The sequence below is a fragment of the Castor canadensis genome, chromosome 14, assembly GCF_047511655.1.
Source record: "Castor canadensis chromosome 14, mCasCan1.hap1v2, whole genome shotgun sequence".
NCBI lineage: Eukaryota > Metazoa > Chordata > Mammalia > Rodentia > Castoridae > Castor > Castor canadensis.
This window is the reverse complement of record NC_133399.1, coordinates 40557413-40575416: the sequence shown is the minus strand read 5'-3', so window position 1 is coordinate 40575416 and position 18004 is coordinate 40557413. Positions and strand designations below refer to the sequence as shown.

The 18004-nt window shown below is 54.4% G+C and overlaps 1 protein-coding gene across 4 annotated transcripts in view; it reads right to left on the bottom strand.

Annotated features, from left to right (window-relative positions):
• Window positions 1-18004, bottom strand: part of Kdm4b (lysine demethylase 4B) — a 122443-nt gene that overhangs the window by 55178 nt on the left and 49261 nt on the right. For all 4 annotated transcript variants that reach the window (XM_020172387.2, XM_020172389.2, XM_020172391.2 and 1 more), the window contains exon 7: window positions 1133-1182. In XM_020172387.2, the coding sequence (XP_020027976.1) occupies window positions 1133-1182 (50 nt within the window). The remainder of the gene's footprint in view (window positions 1-1132; window positions 1183-18004) is intronic.

Sequence of the window (18004 nt, the reverse complement as noted above, 5' to 3'; positions counted from 1 at the left end):
GCCTGGCTCTTTAGCTGACATGAGTGATAAAGACCCTCTCAGCCAGTTAGGACTGCTGTGATCTGAACATGGGGGTCTCCAGAGTCTTATGTTGAAATTCACACTCTACTGTCATGGTATTAAAACATGGTTAGCTCGGCATGGTTGCACACACACCTAAAATCCCAACACTCAGTGGGCAGAGCCAGGAGGATTGCAAGTTCAAGGCCAACCTGAGCACATATGGTAGAGCCCCTAGGAGGTAATAGGGCTTATGATGGAGATTTAAGCCCTTACATACGAGGGTGAAGGAACCTTTCCGTTCCTCCTGCCATGTAATAACACATGGCTGGCACCCCTGGTGAGGAACATGCCTTTGCCAGACACCAAGTTCACTGGCCATTGAGTCCCAGCCTCCAGATCTGGGAGCAGTGCTCTGTCATTTCTCAATGAGGGGACCTAGGGACTTGGCCCTAGCAGCCCCAGCAGGCAATGGTAAGCCATGTAACATCCTTCTAGGCACTTGGGAGCTGTGTGATATCAGGGAGCTGAGGTTTCTCCAGGCCACGACACAGAGCTGATATGGGGACGTCACTCTCTCCACTGCCCCAGAGCCTTCTGTTGGGGTGGCTGGGGGCCTCCAACCCACCTGGCCCAGGATGTTCACACATGTCCCCAGAGAAGGTGTGAATACAGGTCAGTGGCACAGATGGAGAGCTCTGTTGAGGATGCTAGGACAGCCAGCCTGGGTCACTTACCAGCTTCTAGCACAGGCAAGGGACCTGAGTTCAACCCAGACTAGACAAGGCAGGTGCAGAAGGCGGCAAAGCAATGCTACCTGTGGCCTGGCCTTCATAGTGAGAACAGAAAACAAGCACTCACGACAACAGCAGTGCGTGTGTTGGGATGGAGTGGGGGGAGGGGAGCAAGAAGGAGTCAGAACAAGACAAAGCACGCAGCAAGGCTGTGGATCTCACTACCACCGAGTAAGGAAAGAAGAAGACAGCAACACCTGGGAGCAGGAACCCCTCCTCAACCAGAACCCAAATGGCAGCTAATCAGGGTAGACAGCCACTGCTCTCCCCACCTCCAGCCCGCCCACTGGTCCCAGGCCCCAGTCCCACCCTGGCCTGCCAGTGACACAGACACCTACCGATAGCCAGCCGCTCCAGGCGCTTGCCATGCTCCGGCGGGATGGCATACCTATGAGAGAAAGGAGACAATCAAGCTCCTTGTGTGACCAGCACACATCCATCCAAGCACGGACATCGACAGACAGTAGCTGCACATGGTGGAGTGGAGGCAACAAGCAGGGATGGCTGGGCAGTGAGGACTCAGAACCATGAGCCCAAAGGATGGAGGCAGCTGGCAAATGCCAGGATAGCTAAGTGGCACTAACGCCCAATGGGGCTAGAGCAACAAAACCTCAAATAAAAAGCCCCAAGCCAGCACTGCTGGTGGGTGCCCCCAGCGTCTCCAGCAGGAGCTCTCTGTCCTCCCTGTCTGGCTGGTGCACCAATCTGCACCTTCCACTTCCCTGCAGGGAACTCCAGGGAAGAGCAGCTTTGGGAGGAGAAAACTCCACCTGTTGCCCACTCCTAGGTCTCAGTTTTCTTTTCACACATTTTACATCTGACAGGTTATGAGCCCCATCATCAGGAAGAAAGATGAGGTCGAAAGTTTCCAATCACATGCAACAGGAGGGACATGCCGCTAACACTGGCACACAAGCTGGTGTTGTGGGGTGGCCTGAGCCTCTTCCCGTCAGAGCAGTTGCTGGAGCCACAGCTTGGCAGGGAAGGGGCTGGGAAGCCCCAGGGTCAACAATATGCCAGCACAGCAGAGTCCCGAGGCTGCACACAAAACAAAAACCTTAGGGCCAGACACTGGGGCATGTCTGGGGGCAACTATGGCAATGACTGGGGAGCTCCTGGCATGGCATGGATGAAGGCTAGGGACACTGCTCAGTAGGTGCACGAGAACCTAGGATGCTCATGCTTGGAGCATGGCACCAAGGATGAGAGGCACTGCTCTACAGGAACAGCATTTTAGAACACGTGGAGTCAGGAAAGGGGGGCGCAACACATCTCTCCCTCCAGCCCTCGGGTGGCAAAGGAACAAAGCAGGGAAAGACAGAGATAACATGGCCTGACTACAGCCGTTTCCAAGCTGAGTGGAGCTGAGTCGAGCTGAGTCAAGCCAAGCCCTGTGTTCTTTTTCTAATAAAATAAAGAAGAGGTGGGTGGGAGATAAGTTGAACATCTTGTCGTCTTTAATCTAAATAGAATACAATAATTAATTTCTGGGCACACTCCCAGGGCCCCTGCCCAAGGCACCACGGGCACCTTCAACTCTGCAGCTGTTGGGAGAATTTTCCATTGTCTGGGCAAAGCTGAGGCTGTTCTCTCTTGGATGGCCTTCATCATTTACATAAGGATAAGCCAGTTCATCCCAGCACGAAGCCCCTTTGCGGAGGGACTGTGCCTCCTCTTCTGGAAGACACTGGAGGATGGGAAGGACTGATTTATGGCTTTAAGGCTGCAATGATTAATGCAATATCCCCAGTCCACGATGCTGCCTTCACTTAATTACCGCCTGTAATTGGGAGTTGTAAAGATAAGATTAATTGAATCTGGTGGATGTTAAAAGTTTAATTCATTGGAACGTGGCTCCTGTTATCACAAAGTACAGCCTGCAGGCCACTGGCCGAGCGTGCAGAGGAGCGGCCCCAGGGAGATTAAAAAGGCACTTGGATGGGAAGCCGGCAGCCATGGAGACTTTTGGACCCACTGCCATCGGTGCCTAGAGCAGCTGAACCTCCTGCCACCTGAAACAACCCAGGAGCAGCCTCAGGGGGCTGAGGACCGGATGCCAGAGGATGTGCCAGCCTGCCCAACCTTGCAAGCTGAGGTGACAGACAAGGGCTTGGGCTGTCCTGGTGAGGAGAGGGTGGCAGGGATCTTTCCATACTGAAGCCAGCACACTATTTACTCTCTGACAATGCTGAGCAGCTCAAGGACTCAGGTGGCCAGTACAGATCACATTGGGGGGAGGGGGAGAGAATGGTGCTCGTCTGTGAGAAGCTGCAGTCACAAGGCTGATCACACAGAGTGTGGGTCAACATCCCCATGGGAGAGTTTCACCAAGCCCTAGAGCACAGAGCACAGCCTCCACGGGGCCCTGCTGCACACACGTCCCAGGAGCTAAGCATGCATTGCCCTCATGCCAGCCAGCCCCTCTTGGCACACAGGGCACCCCTGCCACGCAGATTTGGAAATGTTTGCTCCTGAAGCCTGCAAGCAGTTCAGGCATCTGGCTAGCCATTAGCAAGCAATTTCTATGACTGTAAAACAAAGTCAGTTTTATTGGTCACCTACAAGGGGAGGCAGTTTGTCTCACTCCCTGTGAGCTCAGTCCCCATCACAAGGTCAAACTTCATGGCCCAAATCAATCTTCTTTGCCTGCCTGCGACCCTGGGTGGCCTCTTTGTGAATATGGCAGCACATTCACATGGCAGCAAAGGGCTCGTGTGCATTTTTCTTGGACAGATGGCATCTCTGAGTCCTGTGGCCAGTGTGCCTCCAGGGGCAGGTCATGTTAGCCCTGGACAGTGGCCTGCTCTTGTTCTCCCTGACCCCTGGGCTGCTTGGCTGCTGCTGGCCACTTTCCCCACATCACCCGGCTCAGAGCTCCCTCACTTCCTCTTCTCCACCAGCCCAGAGGCTCCTCACGGGCAGCAGCATCCACGTCCTCCAGCTCTGTGCCCCTCCAGAGCTGGCCTCAGTTTACCCATAGAGCCAAGGAGGCCCAAACCTTTCAGGGCCTCATCAGCCTGCATGCTCCACCCTTCTGGCATCTTTCAGGGTATGTCTGGAGCCAGGGTCTCAACATGACGGAGGATGGACTCTGCAAGGGTAGGGTGGGCTGTCATGGGCTGTGTCTACAGGGGCTAAGAAAGCCAATGAGGCAGTTGCAGAAGGTCTTCTTGGGAGATGCTACCCTGCAAGTCACTCGGGTCCCTGGGGTTAGGGTTCTAATTGGAATCCTCTGAGGAGAAGCATGTCACCCCCTAGAACTATCTCCATGGCTATTTCCTTGGCGTCAGTCCCGAATTTGTACCTGCCCCACCTTCTCTCTGCTTTTGAACATTTTGTACAAAACACTTCTGGAAGATTCAAAATGAGAAGCCCATGAACAATTTGGTTCTACATTTCCAGCCAGCACTGCAGAATGGTCTCCCTGGCAACCACACCAGGTGACCCACACTGGTTGTCCATAACTCCTCATTCCACAGCAAGGGGGCTGAGGGAGACACATGCAGGCATCATGTGCCAGAAGGCATAAGGGTTTCTGTTCGTAGATTGGGTGTCAGTGTGAGACCTACAGGAAGCCCAGGAAAGAGTCAAGTCCAGACTTGGCCACTCTCAAGTTGGAGACTCAAAGACATGTGAGTCACACCATGGAGGAGAAACAAACACTGACCAGCAGGCTGAAACTTCAAGAAGCCACAGGAAACATGCTAGAGGTGGAGCAAGGATGAGCTCTGGACAGAACGAAGTCACATCCTGGGCCTGGAGGGTACGCAGGGGCTCTTTGCCCTTCAGGCTTCTTCCCTGAGGGATTCTGAGTAGGGAGTGTCTCCCTCAGTTACTGCTACCCCAAAAAGGCAAAACTGAAAACTCACATACCTGCCGATGGGGCAAGAATGGAGGTTGGGCCATCTCGAGTGTGGCTGGGACCAACGATGCCGAGTGACCCGAGTCGAACTATGTTGGAGAGGACAGGCCTGGAAAGGTAGCTGGGGTATACCAAAAAGACTGGACCCCTGGGTGCCACTGCCTGAGGCCAGAGGAAAAGAATGCTGTGCAGGGAGCAGAGCCTGACGGGGACACTTGCATATGGCGTGTTTCTTAGCCAAGGTTCATGGGACTGATGAAGAAGCATCTCTAGGGCTCAGGGTGTCAAGCAGCTGGAGCTTGATCGTGGGGTCTGAGCTGTGCAGGAGGGGACATCAGCAGCCAGGCAGTTGGTGTGACTAAGCCAGGCTTTTTCAGGCTGGAGATCAGAAGGGGGCTGCATCCAGCCTCGGCTGGGGCCACATCATCACTCCACCATGCCGGCCGCAAAGTCTTCCCGTCTGCCACGGAGGACGCTATTAATAGTGTAATTTTCTTGGTGTTTTGTTTATTCCCCTGGAATGGCTTGATGGATGTGAATAATTATCAGACTATAAAAGCCAGCAAATGTGCTATTTTCTATCGCTCTAAATCATCAAACAAATAAAGTGTGAAACAGCATTTTTGAATATAATTTTCCCCTCTAATGGGTTAGAATTATTATCAAGAACAATGAAAATAAATAAGCAAATGCCTTGTGAGTTAAAAATTAAATGAGTGTGTCAGGAAGAGGAACACAGACCATCCTGGGGAGCAGGGACCTGCTCAGGAGCCATCTGTCATAAGGGTGACAGCAAGCAACAGGGCTCCAGGCCACACAGGCTTGGCCTCCTTCTCAGACTCCTGGCACTGCCTTACCATGTCCTCTTGCCTCAGTGGCCCAGAATCTGGCTGTGCTGGACCCCCCTTGGGGGGGGGAGTGATGCACTGCCCAGGAGAGGGCTGGGCTGGGAATTCCAGTTAGAGACACAGTGTGCAGATCACATCTCTGTGTCCTTGTTCCCCACCTGGCTGGGGCCCCCAGGGGTTCTTTCTGCTATTGCGTGGCACACTGGCTCTGACCTCAGAGATTAGGGTAGCATAGTGGGTGAGCCAGAATCAGGCCTACCCCTCAAACTGCCCTCCTCCAGGCCATGGGCAGGTAAGGCCACAGGGCAAGGTCTCAGGATACAGCTGGCACTCTGGGGCTTTAATCCAGGGCAGTGGACGTCACCACACCTGTACCAAGGCCCCATCTTCTCACACCTGCTGGCAGCCCCTGTTAAGGAGGCAGCATGCATGGTGAAGAGGCCACTCCTGGCCCCTCTCCCTACAGAAGGGGTGGTGATGCTCCAAGGCCCTCAGTTCAGAGCTCTGAGCTCCTGACTGCCTATGCTCATGTGGCCCTGGGCAGCAGCCCCTGCCGGAGCCCATCTTGCTTAGCACCAGGGACAGGAGACCATCATTTCAGCATTCCTTCCTTAAGACTCAGGGGATCTTCTGCTATTAACAGCAGCACAACAGCGCATACTACACAAGGCTCCGCAATTAGGCAGTGGTGGCGAAAGCACTCATCGCCTCCCGCCTTGTCGCGGCCAGGTGCCAAGAGCAGTCTGCGCAGGAGCCCTCTGGAAATGTCAGTCCAGCCTGCCACGGGCTGTGGGGTGAGCAAGTTAATTTCACAGTGTCTGCACAAGGCCCAGGCAGACGGCACTGCGCCATTTAACAGCGACCATGATGGACACAGAAACAAGGAGGTGAAGCCCACACACATCCTGCTGGAGGAGCCAGGGCAGGTGCCATGCTGGAAGCCCCTAGCAGGAGTAAGCTGCCCACCAGTAGCCCAGGAGGTCACAATGGACCCAAATGCCATTTGGCACCAGGGACCCTAGTGATGGGCATATCATGACAACCCTCAGACATGAAGCCACCACAGCCCTGGCCCCATGCCTCAGGGAGAGTTCCACACACTGCCCAATGGTCCACACAGGCTGAGCAAGACAGTAACATCAGGGTAGACTTTCCTTGAATCCGACAGCCCCTCCAGCAAGCTCCCTACCTGCCACAGCCCCACCTCTGAGCCAGGCCAGGGTGGTCCCTCTGCTCTACTCCTCCGACCTCGCAGTGGAAAGGCCCAGAGAAGCTCAGGCACCTGGTGAGCAAAAGGACAGGCTCCATCTGCTGAAGGGACCGAGTGCTCTGGAGGCCTCTGTGTATGGTACTTTCTGCTACGTGTGAAATGACAATTGCCTGAAGAATGTCCCAGCGCTGAGGACACAGCTAAGTGAGTGACAGTCCTGCCCCATAGCACATAATGTAAGCCTCAGGTGATACAGGTCCTGCCCCAACCAGAGCAGTCAGGAGTCCTGAGGAGTCCAGGTCACAGACCTCCCTCTGGAAAAGGCACTGGGCCTGCATAGTTTTACTGGTGTGCCCCTTCCTTTACTCTGGAGGGGAACACCCACTTATACACAGGGTGCTGAGCAGGGAGAAGCCTGGGCGGTACAGAACTCATTTTATGAAGCTGGAATGTTTTGAGTGGACGAATGAAGGGATGAATGAATGGGGAAGCCCATCATCCGTAGACAAGGACACAGACAGTGACAGGCCAGTCTCACACAAATGTAAAAGTCCTAAGTGATGGATTAGCAGATCAGAAGCAGAGGAGAGGGTACTGCAAGACCATGAAGAATTCATCCTCAAGCTTACACAGGCAGTGCAGCAAACAAAAATCTGTATGAAATTCCAAGTCATTCAGTAGAAAACTTCTTAGTCAACTAGGACAAGGAGGGACCCTCCCATTGTCATATTTAATAATAAGGCTGAAGAGGCACTTCAGGAAAGTTGGGAGCAAGGCAGCTCATCACAGCCATACATCAGCTCTGCACCAAAGACACTAGCCAACAGAACATGCCAAGAAAATGAAATGAGGAGTCAACATGAGAAAGGAACAATAGTGTGATCTCCTTAGGAAACTGGAGAGAACTAAAGCAAGTCCACCAAGGTCCAGAAGATGAGTGACTACAAAAAACCTCCTCTGTACCACAGAGACATTCACAGAGACCACAGAGCCTTCTCAGGCAAAGTCCTGCTCTGGGGTCTGGAGACAGAAACCCCTCACCACAAACGAGCTCTGATCCAGGGGAGCTAAGGCACATCTTAGCAAGTAGCTAAGGCTACTTGCTAGTGAGACCAGTCAGTCAATGTTCCCAGCAATGGGGGCACGGGAGGAGAGCAGAGAGGGCAGCGGATACCTGTCCCAAAGCCCCTCTGGCCAGCAGGCAAGTCCGCCCACAAAAACAGGAATAGTGATTCTGCATGACAGTGACAACAGGCCAGCAGACTGTCAAAGGAAATCATGAGAGGCAACCTCATGTGCTGCGAGCAGGGTGGCACTGGTGCAGCTGAATCAGAAAAGGAGGGCTTCTAGCGCTCCACAAGGAGGAGAGGGTGACCTGGACAGGTGGCCACCCCATGGGACATTCTAGAGCGATACAGATGAAAGGAAAGGCACCTGGGCAGACAGTGGTTCAAGGTGCCCTTGGTCCACAAGACAGCAAGTCTGAGACCAGGACAAACAGGCGGCACAGGAGCCACAGACACTGGAGTACATGGCCACTGAGTGAGAGTATGGGGGCTGTTACCACTCACAGCCTACCTGGAGAAGACTGCACAGAACCTGTCATAGGGAAGGACAGGGAGACATGGACTGACCCACACACTCCAAGGGAACAGGAAACACGCACAGAAGTCCCCAGCAGGTTCAGGCGGGAAAGAGGGAAAGCTCCACCATACTGCTGGGCCAGTTCCTCTGTGCCCCAATTTGGTCGTTGCTACAAAAAGGAGGCTCAATGTGCACTGTACAACACCCACCCTGAGTCACTGAGCCTACCTAATGCCTGAATGCTGCCGGCCCTGTTCCATGGGGAACATCCCAACCCCTCTTTGAGAAGCCTCATCCTGAGGCAGCCACCCCCGCCTGTTCCACACCAGCCACCTTTATGCAACAGACACAAACGCACTGGAGATGGGGTCTGTGGAGGACCAAGGTGGCTTGTTCTCACGGAAGAGCTTTATCGAGCGGTGCTTTATCTCTAATAGATCGTTTTCCAGACAATAGGTGGTGGAATTTGTTATCTCACACCAGCAGTGTGGATGATTTCAAATAATGACGTTTTTATTGAAACGCACACTGAGATCAAGACTTCTGGGTATATGGGCTAAGAGAAAATAGGACCTGAAGAACGGGATGGCTACCAGGGGAAGCTGAATAAACCACAGCTGTAGGCAGGTAGCAGAGGATGAAGAGGTGGCTGGGAGGCCAAGGCGGTGTTGAGGTGGCTGTCACACTTCCCTAGGGGCCTGGGATGGGCCAGCATCCCGAGAAGGAGCTGGGCTCTGTCTGCCCAAATGCCTACCCACCCTAATTGAGTAAGAAGCTGTGGAAAGCAAGGGACTTGGTACCAATGAAGTGTGGGCTGCAGGTATTTAATCCCCAGACTTGTGTCTGTGGGATCCGTCAGTTACTTTTATTATATGACAAGATCAAAACAGAAAGTCATGTGCATGCTTGTTTGATGGCATCTTCCCTACCACCCCCTGGAAAAGCTGAGGGCACCTATATTGCAGAGGGGCTTCCAGGAGGGACCTGCGATGGGCAGTCCATGGTTGGGGCTAGAAAGGGGCTTTCTGTGGCCAGCGTGGGTGGCAATGCACCAGAACACAGCACCATTCAGGACTTGGTACTGTTTCCACGCAATAGCCTCAAATGCCTCAAATCCCTCTTGCCAAACTGGCCTGCTTGTTGGCTCATAAAACAGCCAGGAGACAGCCTGGACCCCACAGCCAGTCTGCGTGCTTGCCTGAGTGGGCCCCCACCCTCATTTATTCCTGTTTAAACACACAGGACAGATTGGACGGAAGGAATAAGGACAGGTTTATTGGGAACACAAGAGCCTCTGAAGGGACAGGGCTGTGGAGAGGAAGGAGGAGAAAGGGGGGGAGAGGAGGAGGAAGGAAGGAGGGGTGGAGGAAGAAAGAGAGAGATGGAGGGAGGGGGGAAGGGAGAGGAAGGAAGTTAGGAGGGGAGGAAAGGAGACAGAGAGAAAGGCAGGGAGCCAGGAGAGAGATAGGAAAGAGGAGGGAGGGAGGGAGAGGGGAAGAGAAAGGGAAAGGAGAGGGGAGGAGAGAGAGGAAAGAGAATTCCTTTTGTTTAGAGTGCAGAGCAGTTGAACAGGTATAGGTCAGCCGCCCTACATGTGCCCAGGATTATGGGGGCCTCTGGTAGGAACGGAGAGGCTCTGGCCTGGAAGCCACTCATGAGATCTGAGCTGGTCTGTGACAGGAGGGACAAATAAAAGGAAGGGGTGGAGAAGCCATAGGGCAGATGGCGCTGAGCTCTGCTGGGAAAGCCTGTGGAGGGGCTGGGAGGCAGCCTGGGGTGGGCCCAGGAAGTGGCCCAGGTCTGTCTGTCAGCGAGTGCGGTCAGACACCAGGCTGTGTCTGTCCGTCTGTGTCTATCTTTGTTCCATACCCACACTGCTCACGGCCTGTGGAGCCTTGTTTGAATGCACACTGATGGCAGAGGGCCCTGGCAAGCACAGGACTGGCCATGGTGTGACCCCCAGCCCCAATGTGGCCCTGAGTATTCAGTTTTGCAGGTGCTCGGGTCACGCTCCACAACCTGAATCCATACTTTTGTGATCTAGGACACAGCCTCTCACTCACCAGGCGAGACTGTGGCCCACTTGACTCACTGTCTGGCTCTAGGCTCAGGCACCTTGGGAGAGCGGGCAATCAGATGGAAGCAGTTGGAGAAGGCCATCTACTGCTGTCACTGCCTGGCCTGCTCTATCGCAGGCAGCACTGAGGGCCACTACCCCCTGCTGGCGGTGACAAGACACTCAGTGCCTGACTTTTAGACAAGGACCCACTTGGGGCCAGCAGCAATTGTCCTGTGGGCACTGAAGCCTGCTGGCAGCCACTGCACTAACCGAAGTGACGTTTACCATGGAAACCACTGATGTCCATGGTGACAGGCGGGGGTCCTGCAGGCGCCCACAGCCCCCCACAGCAGACTCACACTCCTCCTCCACACTCTGCCTGGGATTGTCAGGAGACGGAAACACACACTGTGACAGCATTTCTCACACAACTAGCAGCTCCTGAAAGCAGTGGGCAGAAAGAACTTGGGCAACTGGCCCAGCAGCCTCCAGCCTGGACACTCGTGCCTGCTGAAAGCGAAAGCCTGCAATCTCCCCAGCACTGAGCCACTACGGCAAGTGACCGTTCCAACTCTAAAAGCACCCACTTTAAACAAAAGACACTGAACTGACAGACCATCTGCTCCTGCCAGACCATGCCAGCAGATCTGGGCGGCAAGCCGGCAGTGCCTATGATATGACCACGTGTACCCCACAAACAGGATATAACTGCGCCCATGTAGTCAGGTGGCATGAGGGTCTCTGCAGGGCCAGGCAAGCCACTATCACCACAAGAGGCCCAGGCCAGTAGCCCTGGTGCTGAGTCTCCTCCCATGGGCCGTGCTCCTGGACTGCATCATGCCCTGCCTCCCCCAGAGGCCACCAGCTACAATTGCTGAATGGGCTCCACACAATGACCTTCTGGGGCCTTCTCTCCCACAACTTCATCAACTGGGACACATCAGGGCCACCCCTCATGATGCTGCAGGACCACACATCATAGGAACATAGGCTCAGGCTAGCAACCTGAGTCCCCCAGTCACCACTGCCATAAGCTGAGGTCTGGCCAACCTGTGCCTCATCCGCAAACAGGGACACAGGGCCATGGCCAACACCAAGGGGTCACTCCAAGCACAGCTGGCACCCACGGAACATCAGAAACAAGGCACAGGCACAGGAACAAAACACAATTCCTACACCAGTGGCAGGTGTGTGTCCCCATACTGGGGACACACAAAATGCCTGCCACAGACCAAGGCCCAGACACACCAGGAAAAGTTGATCCCAGGGAAGCAACCAAGCTATTGCCAGACATAGTAGGGGCAAGTCTGATACAAGCTGTGGCTCCCAGACACAGCTCAGTCTTGTGCATACCAAGTTCAAATGCAGCTAACACACACACAAATGTGCGTAGTAAAAAAAGCACAGAAGCTGTGGCTGCAGCCAGCAAAAGCAGATGCCACCATGACCTCTGGTGGAGAGGGCTGCTGAGAAGGAGTATATCATGGATGTCACGGGAGCTGGAGATGGAGCTGTCTGACTACTGCACACACACAGTTTGGAACTGAGACACTTCAAGTACTTTTCTGTCCTGAGTCATGGTTCACAGCAAGCCCAGCCCATGGGAGGGGGAAGGAGGCCCTGATAGGTGAACTCTAGAGCTGTAGCCTCCCAGGCTGTGCACACACAGTGATTGTCACACATTCCTCCCAGCTGCCATGAGGGGTGTTTGTAGTTGTCATAAAGGTCCAAATCAGCAGATCCAAAGACTGGGTGAATTCCGGGGTGGCTTGGCCTCCCCTCATCTGAGGTTGCCAAGGGCAAGGGGGGCTCCCCAACACTGGCCTGATGGTGGGAGCCACATGGCAAGTCCTAAAAGCCACCTAAGGAGACAGCAGCCCCCCAGCTATCAGCAGCAAAGGAACAGGGACCTCAGTCCTCTGACTGCAAGGAACTAAAGTCCACCAGGCACTGGAGGAGGCTAGAAGGGATCCTTCCCATGCTCCTAGACAAAACCCAGCCAGTCACAAAACAAGCTCATCCTGTGAGGCCCCAAGGAGGACAAGCAGTGTCAGGAAACAGTAGCACAGACCATTCCTGGCTTAGGAAGGAGAGGAAGAGACCCATGCATTGCAGGCACATGCCAACTTACTCCTAGCTGTCCAATTTGGGAGTGGGGCATGATGCTGTTCTAGTCCCTATTCTGTTAATTTTTCTGGTAATGAAAATGCTTCATTTTAAAGAGCATAGTATGCAAAAGGAAAAAGAAGAGTCCACCAACATGAGCCTGAGCCAGACAGTCAAGTCAACATCAGCAGTGACAATGGAGGGAAAGTGCCAGGATCAGGGTGTGATGAAGAGAGCATTTTGCCTGTCTTCCTCCCCAAACCCACCACCCAGTCTGACCACAAGGAAAACACTAGACACGGAAGAGGGCGCAGTCTCCAAAGTCCCTAACTGGCACTCAACACCATCAAGGACGCCAAACACAAGAGAAATCAGAGAAACTGTCCCAGGAGAGAGAAGCTCAAGGAGCCATGAAACAAAGGCAACCTGGTGGGCTCCTGGATGTTTGGAAGCTGAGGGAGCTGAGTAAGGCATGGCCCTTAGCTGACAGTAACAGCCACAGTGATCGCATACCACACTAACAGCAACAGAGAGGACTCTACTCTCTTTCCAGGAATTCAGTAAATCCAGGGAGGGGTCTAATAATCAAAGTCAATTTAAAAAGAAAGTAAGGGCTGGACATGGTGGCCCACATCTATAATCCCAGCTACTCAGGAGATAGAGATCATGAGAGTCTTGGTCCAGACAAAATGCACAACTTTACATGAAAAAAAAAAAAAAAAAAACTAAAGCAAAAAATGCTGGGGGATCAAGTGGTAGAGCACCTGCCTAGCCAGCACAAGACCCTGAGTTCAAACTCCAGTACCGACAAAAAGAAAAAAAAAAAAATAGAGAATGCACCAACCAAAAAAGTGGACAAAAATCCCAAGAACCCGAGGAACCAGGAAATCAGCAGACCTGCACCACCTGAAAGTGTGGCTCCAGCATCACCATCATAGCTTAATCCCGAATCCACAGCCCCAGCAGTGCTGCCTGTCACAGCAGGACAACAGATCCCAGGACACAGAACATACCCACTAGGTGCTGCTGGCTTCAAGGCGGCATTTCTGAGGGGGGTTGGCTCAGTGCAAAACGTGATGTTAAATACACTCTGCAGTGTCAGAACAAATACCGCCCGCACCTGTCTCCACTAGCTTGCAGAAACATGCGAAGCAGCCAGGAACAGGGCTGGTAAGAGCTATGGGCGAATGCATGGGGTTTCCTGGCCGCTCCCACCCAAAGGTATCCTCCCATCCTGGAGATGTGGTAACATAGCTGTGTGGTGTAGCCTGCCCTGGGGCAGTTTTGGGCCATTACAGCTGCATGTGGGAGGCTGCAAGCAGCTCAGCAGGCTAATGGGAAGGACAGGCTGTGATTCAGAACTGCACCATGCCGCGTGCACCAGATTCCCCAAAATTGCCCATCGTCATTGGACCGCCACAGTCATTAATGACACAGTGCCGCTCCGACTGCGTGATGGCACTTGCTGTCCCAATTTGAGACTCAGATGTCTTTCCAGCATCAGGAGCTAATTCTTTGGACGTCCAAAGCAGCTTGTGGTTTGGGATTTACTGCCCAATCTTGACAAGCAGAAGGCCTAGGTCAGTAGCATTGGGACGACAGAGTGGTTGTGACAAAACTGAGGCCAAGGCCCTGATAAGGAGGGCCATGGAGGGGAGATGGGCCAGGGATAACACAGCTGTCCTTCCACAAGCTCCTGCATACTCGGCCAAGCTCTGCAGTGCGTGGCCACAAGGCCAGCTGGAAGCATGCTCTTAGCCAGGCTCTCCGGCTAGGTGGCATCAGTTCTCGGCCACCTCAAAGTTACCAGGTCTCCTGCCTTTTGGACAGTCCTAGGGTGGACACACTTACATACTCCCTGTGTGATTGAGACCCTTGTTACTCTAATACATACACAAGTGTGATAAGAACACAGGTGCATGCTCCAGCATGACCAGGCATAGCAGTTTGCACGAATGTCAAGCAGGGACATTGAGTTGGTCACCCCCTTCACAAGGGGCCAGGGGCATGGGCTCAGGACAGGGAATCAAGAGCAAGCAACAGACTGTGGCCACCATTGCTTGTAGATGACAATTGGACAGAGGATGGAGAAGGGTCCTTTTCCTGTCATAGCTGTGCCCAGGAAGTCAGCATGCCCAGCAACTCAGTGTCAGATGCCATGCCCAGAGTCACTGGCCGGGATGAAAGACCCTTGATTAACCTGGGTTGTGCCTCTCAGAGATGCCAACCTGGCCTGGCAATCTGTGATGACAATGTCCTCTCTGAGAAAGAGGGTCCTTCATAAAACTCTAGGGCCTCAAGAGGTGGTTGTGTGGGAATCCTAACAACAGGACCTCTGGTGGACACAGTCCCTGAGCCCTGGCCCTGCCACTACCTTGTGGGAGCCGCTCTGCTAAACAGGCTTGCTTCTGCATTCTGTCTGTCATTTGGGCTCACCCGGGGGTTGAAGAAGGAAGCTAGCTGGCTTGCCCAGCAATGTAACAGGTTGGATGAATGTTCCCCGCTCTTGGGTGGGGGGGGGGGGGTCTCCATCTCACCTCCCAGGGGCTGCATGGGGAGGATGGAACACATCAATCTCACGCTCCCATCCTGGATGAGTGATAGGGTGTAGTGTGGGGAGGCTGAGGGATTAAAGCCAGTCTGAGAAGCTGCCAGGCTGCAACCCATCTTCACTCCAAAATGGCCCGTCACTGGACACATGGCCTACTCTCACAGGAGCCCCTGCTATCCCAAGACCTGCAGCTCAGGGAGGGGGGCGTGGGAAGAACCAGTGCTTAAGGTGTCCCTGCTGCTGATGGGGCCACCAACTGGGTACTCAAAAGCTATGAAGTTCCACACAGCCAGCACAGACCCAAACTGTGTGCAAGCACCAAGGCCATGGGCCTGGTGCTAGGTCTGGGGAGAGGGGTTCACTAGCTCCACCTCCCAGCAGACCTCCCAGCCCTTCATGGGCCCAGAGGCACTAGGCTCTAACAGCCAGCTTTAGGCCCAGGAAGGGAGGAGGGAGGAGAGAGGGGAGAGGAAGTATCTAATCTCACCTGGTTACTCAAGCCCACAGGGGAGGCCATGGGAAGTAAAATGCCTGGGAAGTGGGGGGAAGAGGACTATGTGGGGCAGCAGAGGGGAGGGCCCTGCACAGTCTCCCTGGTGACAGACCCAATGGCCCCAGGCTACCTTGACCCCATGCTGGAGGCACACAGGCTCACATCTTCAGAGGCCCATGCCTCACCAGCCTGCATGCAGCCATACATGTGCATGCAGAGCCTGATGCAGCCCTGCCGATGTTTTCCCAGTGGTGGGATAAAGAGCTGCCCGCTCTTCCCCCCACGCCCTTCCCCCGCAGGAAGATCCCCAGTGAAAGGCCAAGGAGATTCCAGGGCAACTCAAAAGGAAAAAATCTCCATGCCAGGGCCAGGACTGAACTTATGCATTCTCAAAGGTCAGAGAAGGCTCATTCTGCTTCCCATAATCCTGGGGGGCGAGGCTGCTCATAGGAATGGGGGCAAGTGTGGGCAGGGGGCTTTGTGTCCCTCACAGTTGCTGAGACCCTCCAAGGACCCAGGACTGCATCCCAAGGAACAGAGAGACAAGAAGGCTGAGAAGGAGGGAGAGTGGGGAGAGGGAAGGAGGGAGGGAAGCCATGAGACGCAAGAACATGCATGAGGATTTCAGGAGCGCTACAAGGTCAAGGGCAGGTCATGGCTACAGTCCAGACAAATGCTGTGTCATACACATTGGCTGGTCCCCACCAAGGGCTGTCCCTGGCAGGGGCTTCACTGATCACTGGGGCAGGGGGCAGTTTAGAACCCAGTGGGAAGATCCTCCCATCTGCCCTGTTCTCAAGCAAGGGCACAGGGATCTCCTCGGCAGAGCTCAGGATGCAGGACACAGTGACACACAGAGCAATCAGCCTGTAGGGTAAGTCTACCCACAAACGAGGTGGCTGCAGGAACCCACGAGCAGCCTTAGTGCAGACCAAAGGCCTGGGATGCACCTGCTTTGCCTTCTCTGACAGTCTAAAGCCCCCATGGCTCAGGTGATTCAGGTTACCCTACAGCTTTTGCTGGGCTCCAGCCCAGCACTGCAGACCACAGATCAGTGCCATCCCCCATTCGAGTCCCACAGAGCAATAAAACGCTTAGCCTCCTGACACTGGCAGCCTGGGCTGGGGAGCCTTGTGCAGGGCAGTGGCCACTCTGCATCTGCTTTGGGGAACAGCCCAAAAGAGCCCTGGGCCAAGTCCACTCCTCTCCCAACTCCTGGGTTCTTTCTTCTCCATGACAGGTGGTTACATACTGCTGGCACATTAGCCAGCACACTGGTGGAGTTTAGAGGGGCCTTACTGGCACTTGTGGTATAGACATGGTCCCCAGATGGGGCTTTCTCCCCTTAAGACTCTAACATGGAGATAAGGGTGTCCAGGTGCCGAACAAGCATGGCCCCTGTGCTGCCCTCCAGGCTTCTCTGCTGCTCCTGGGGTCTGGTTCCCGCCAGCCTGACACCGATCACTGCTGAACAGGAGCCCTTGAGCAGGGAAAACCTGGGAAACTTCCATGTGGCCACAGTCCAGTACTGAAGGGTGGGGGCGCCACCTAGTGGCCATCTGGGCAATGGGCTGTACAAAGCCTTGCAGGGCATCTCCTCAGAGGCACCTGGTCCCACACGTCCAAGCACGTCCACACTGAGGAGCTGAGCCCCCAGTGCAACAGACCTGCACACGTGTGCATACTCCACGTCTGCCCCAAGGCCTACACAGAGAACCGGTGGCAGCCTATGCTCTGTACACTTGGCACCAGAATGGGTGCAGTTGCCCCTGGCCCCTCAGGGAGATGCAGTCTACTGGAAGCCAGCCGGCTGGGCCCAAGTGCTGCCTCGGAAAGCAGCACGTCCACCTCACCCCTCGTGCAGGGGACTCAGGGGCCGCAAGGCTTCAGTGGCCATGCTGCCCTCCTGTTGCCCTGGAGACAGGAGGGTAGCAGGGTGTGGACAGCAGTCACTGGGACGTTGGTGCCAGATCATCCTGGCCAGGTCCTTTCTATGTAGGACTAGATGGTCCTACCACTGGGAAATGCCATTTCCTGTTCCCCAAACCCAGACTCAAGTCACTTGTGAGGCAGGGTGTCACCAGCCCATCAATACCTCTCCAAATTTTCCTGAAAGGCAAATGTCTCCCCCACCACAAGTGTCCAGGATGAATGGCTGACACAGAGCAGTGGATCACCTCAAAGGGAGACATATGGACGGAAAGCAAGACGCCTGGACCTGCAGTGGACCCAACACACACAGCACCACCACGCAGACCACAGAGCCCACGGCTGGCAGTCACGGCTGCAGATGGCCTGTCCTCCTCCCACAGGCCTGAGGACATGTCACCTCCAAGGGCAGAAGGGACCCACAGATGGCATCGAGTGAAGGACCCTGAGCTGGGATCATCCTGGATCATGTGGGGCCCAGTGTCACCATTTGGTCCTCATAAGAGGAAAGCAGAGGGCTGGTGATATCGTTCAGTGATGAGCATTTGCCAGCATGGAAGAAGCCCTG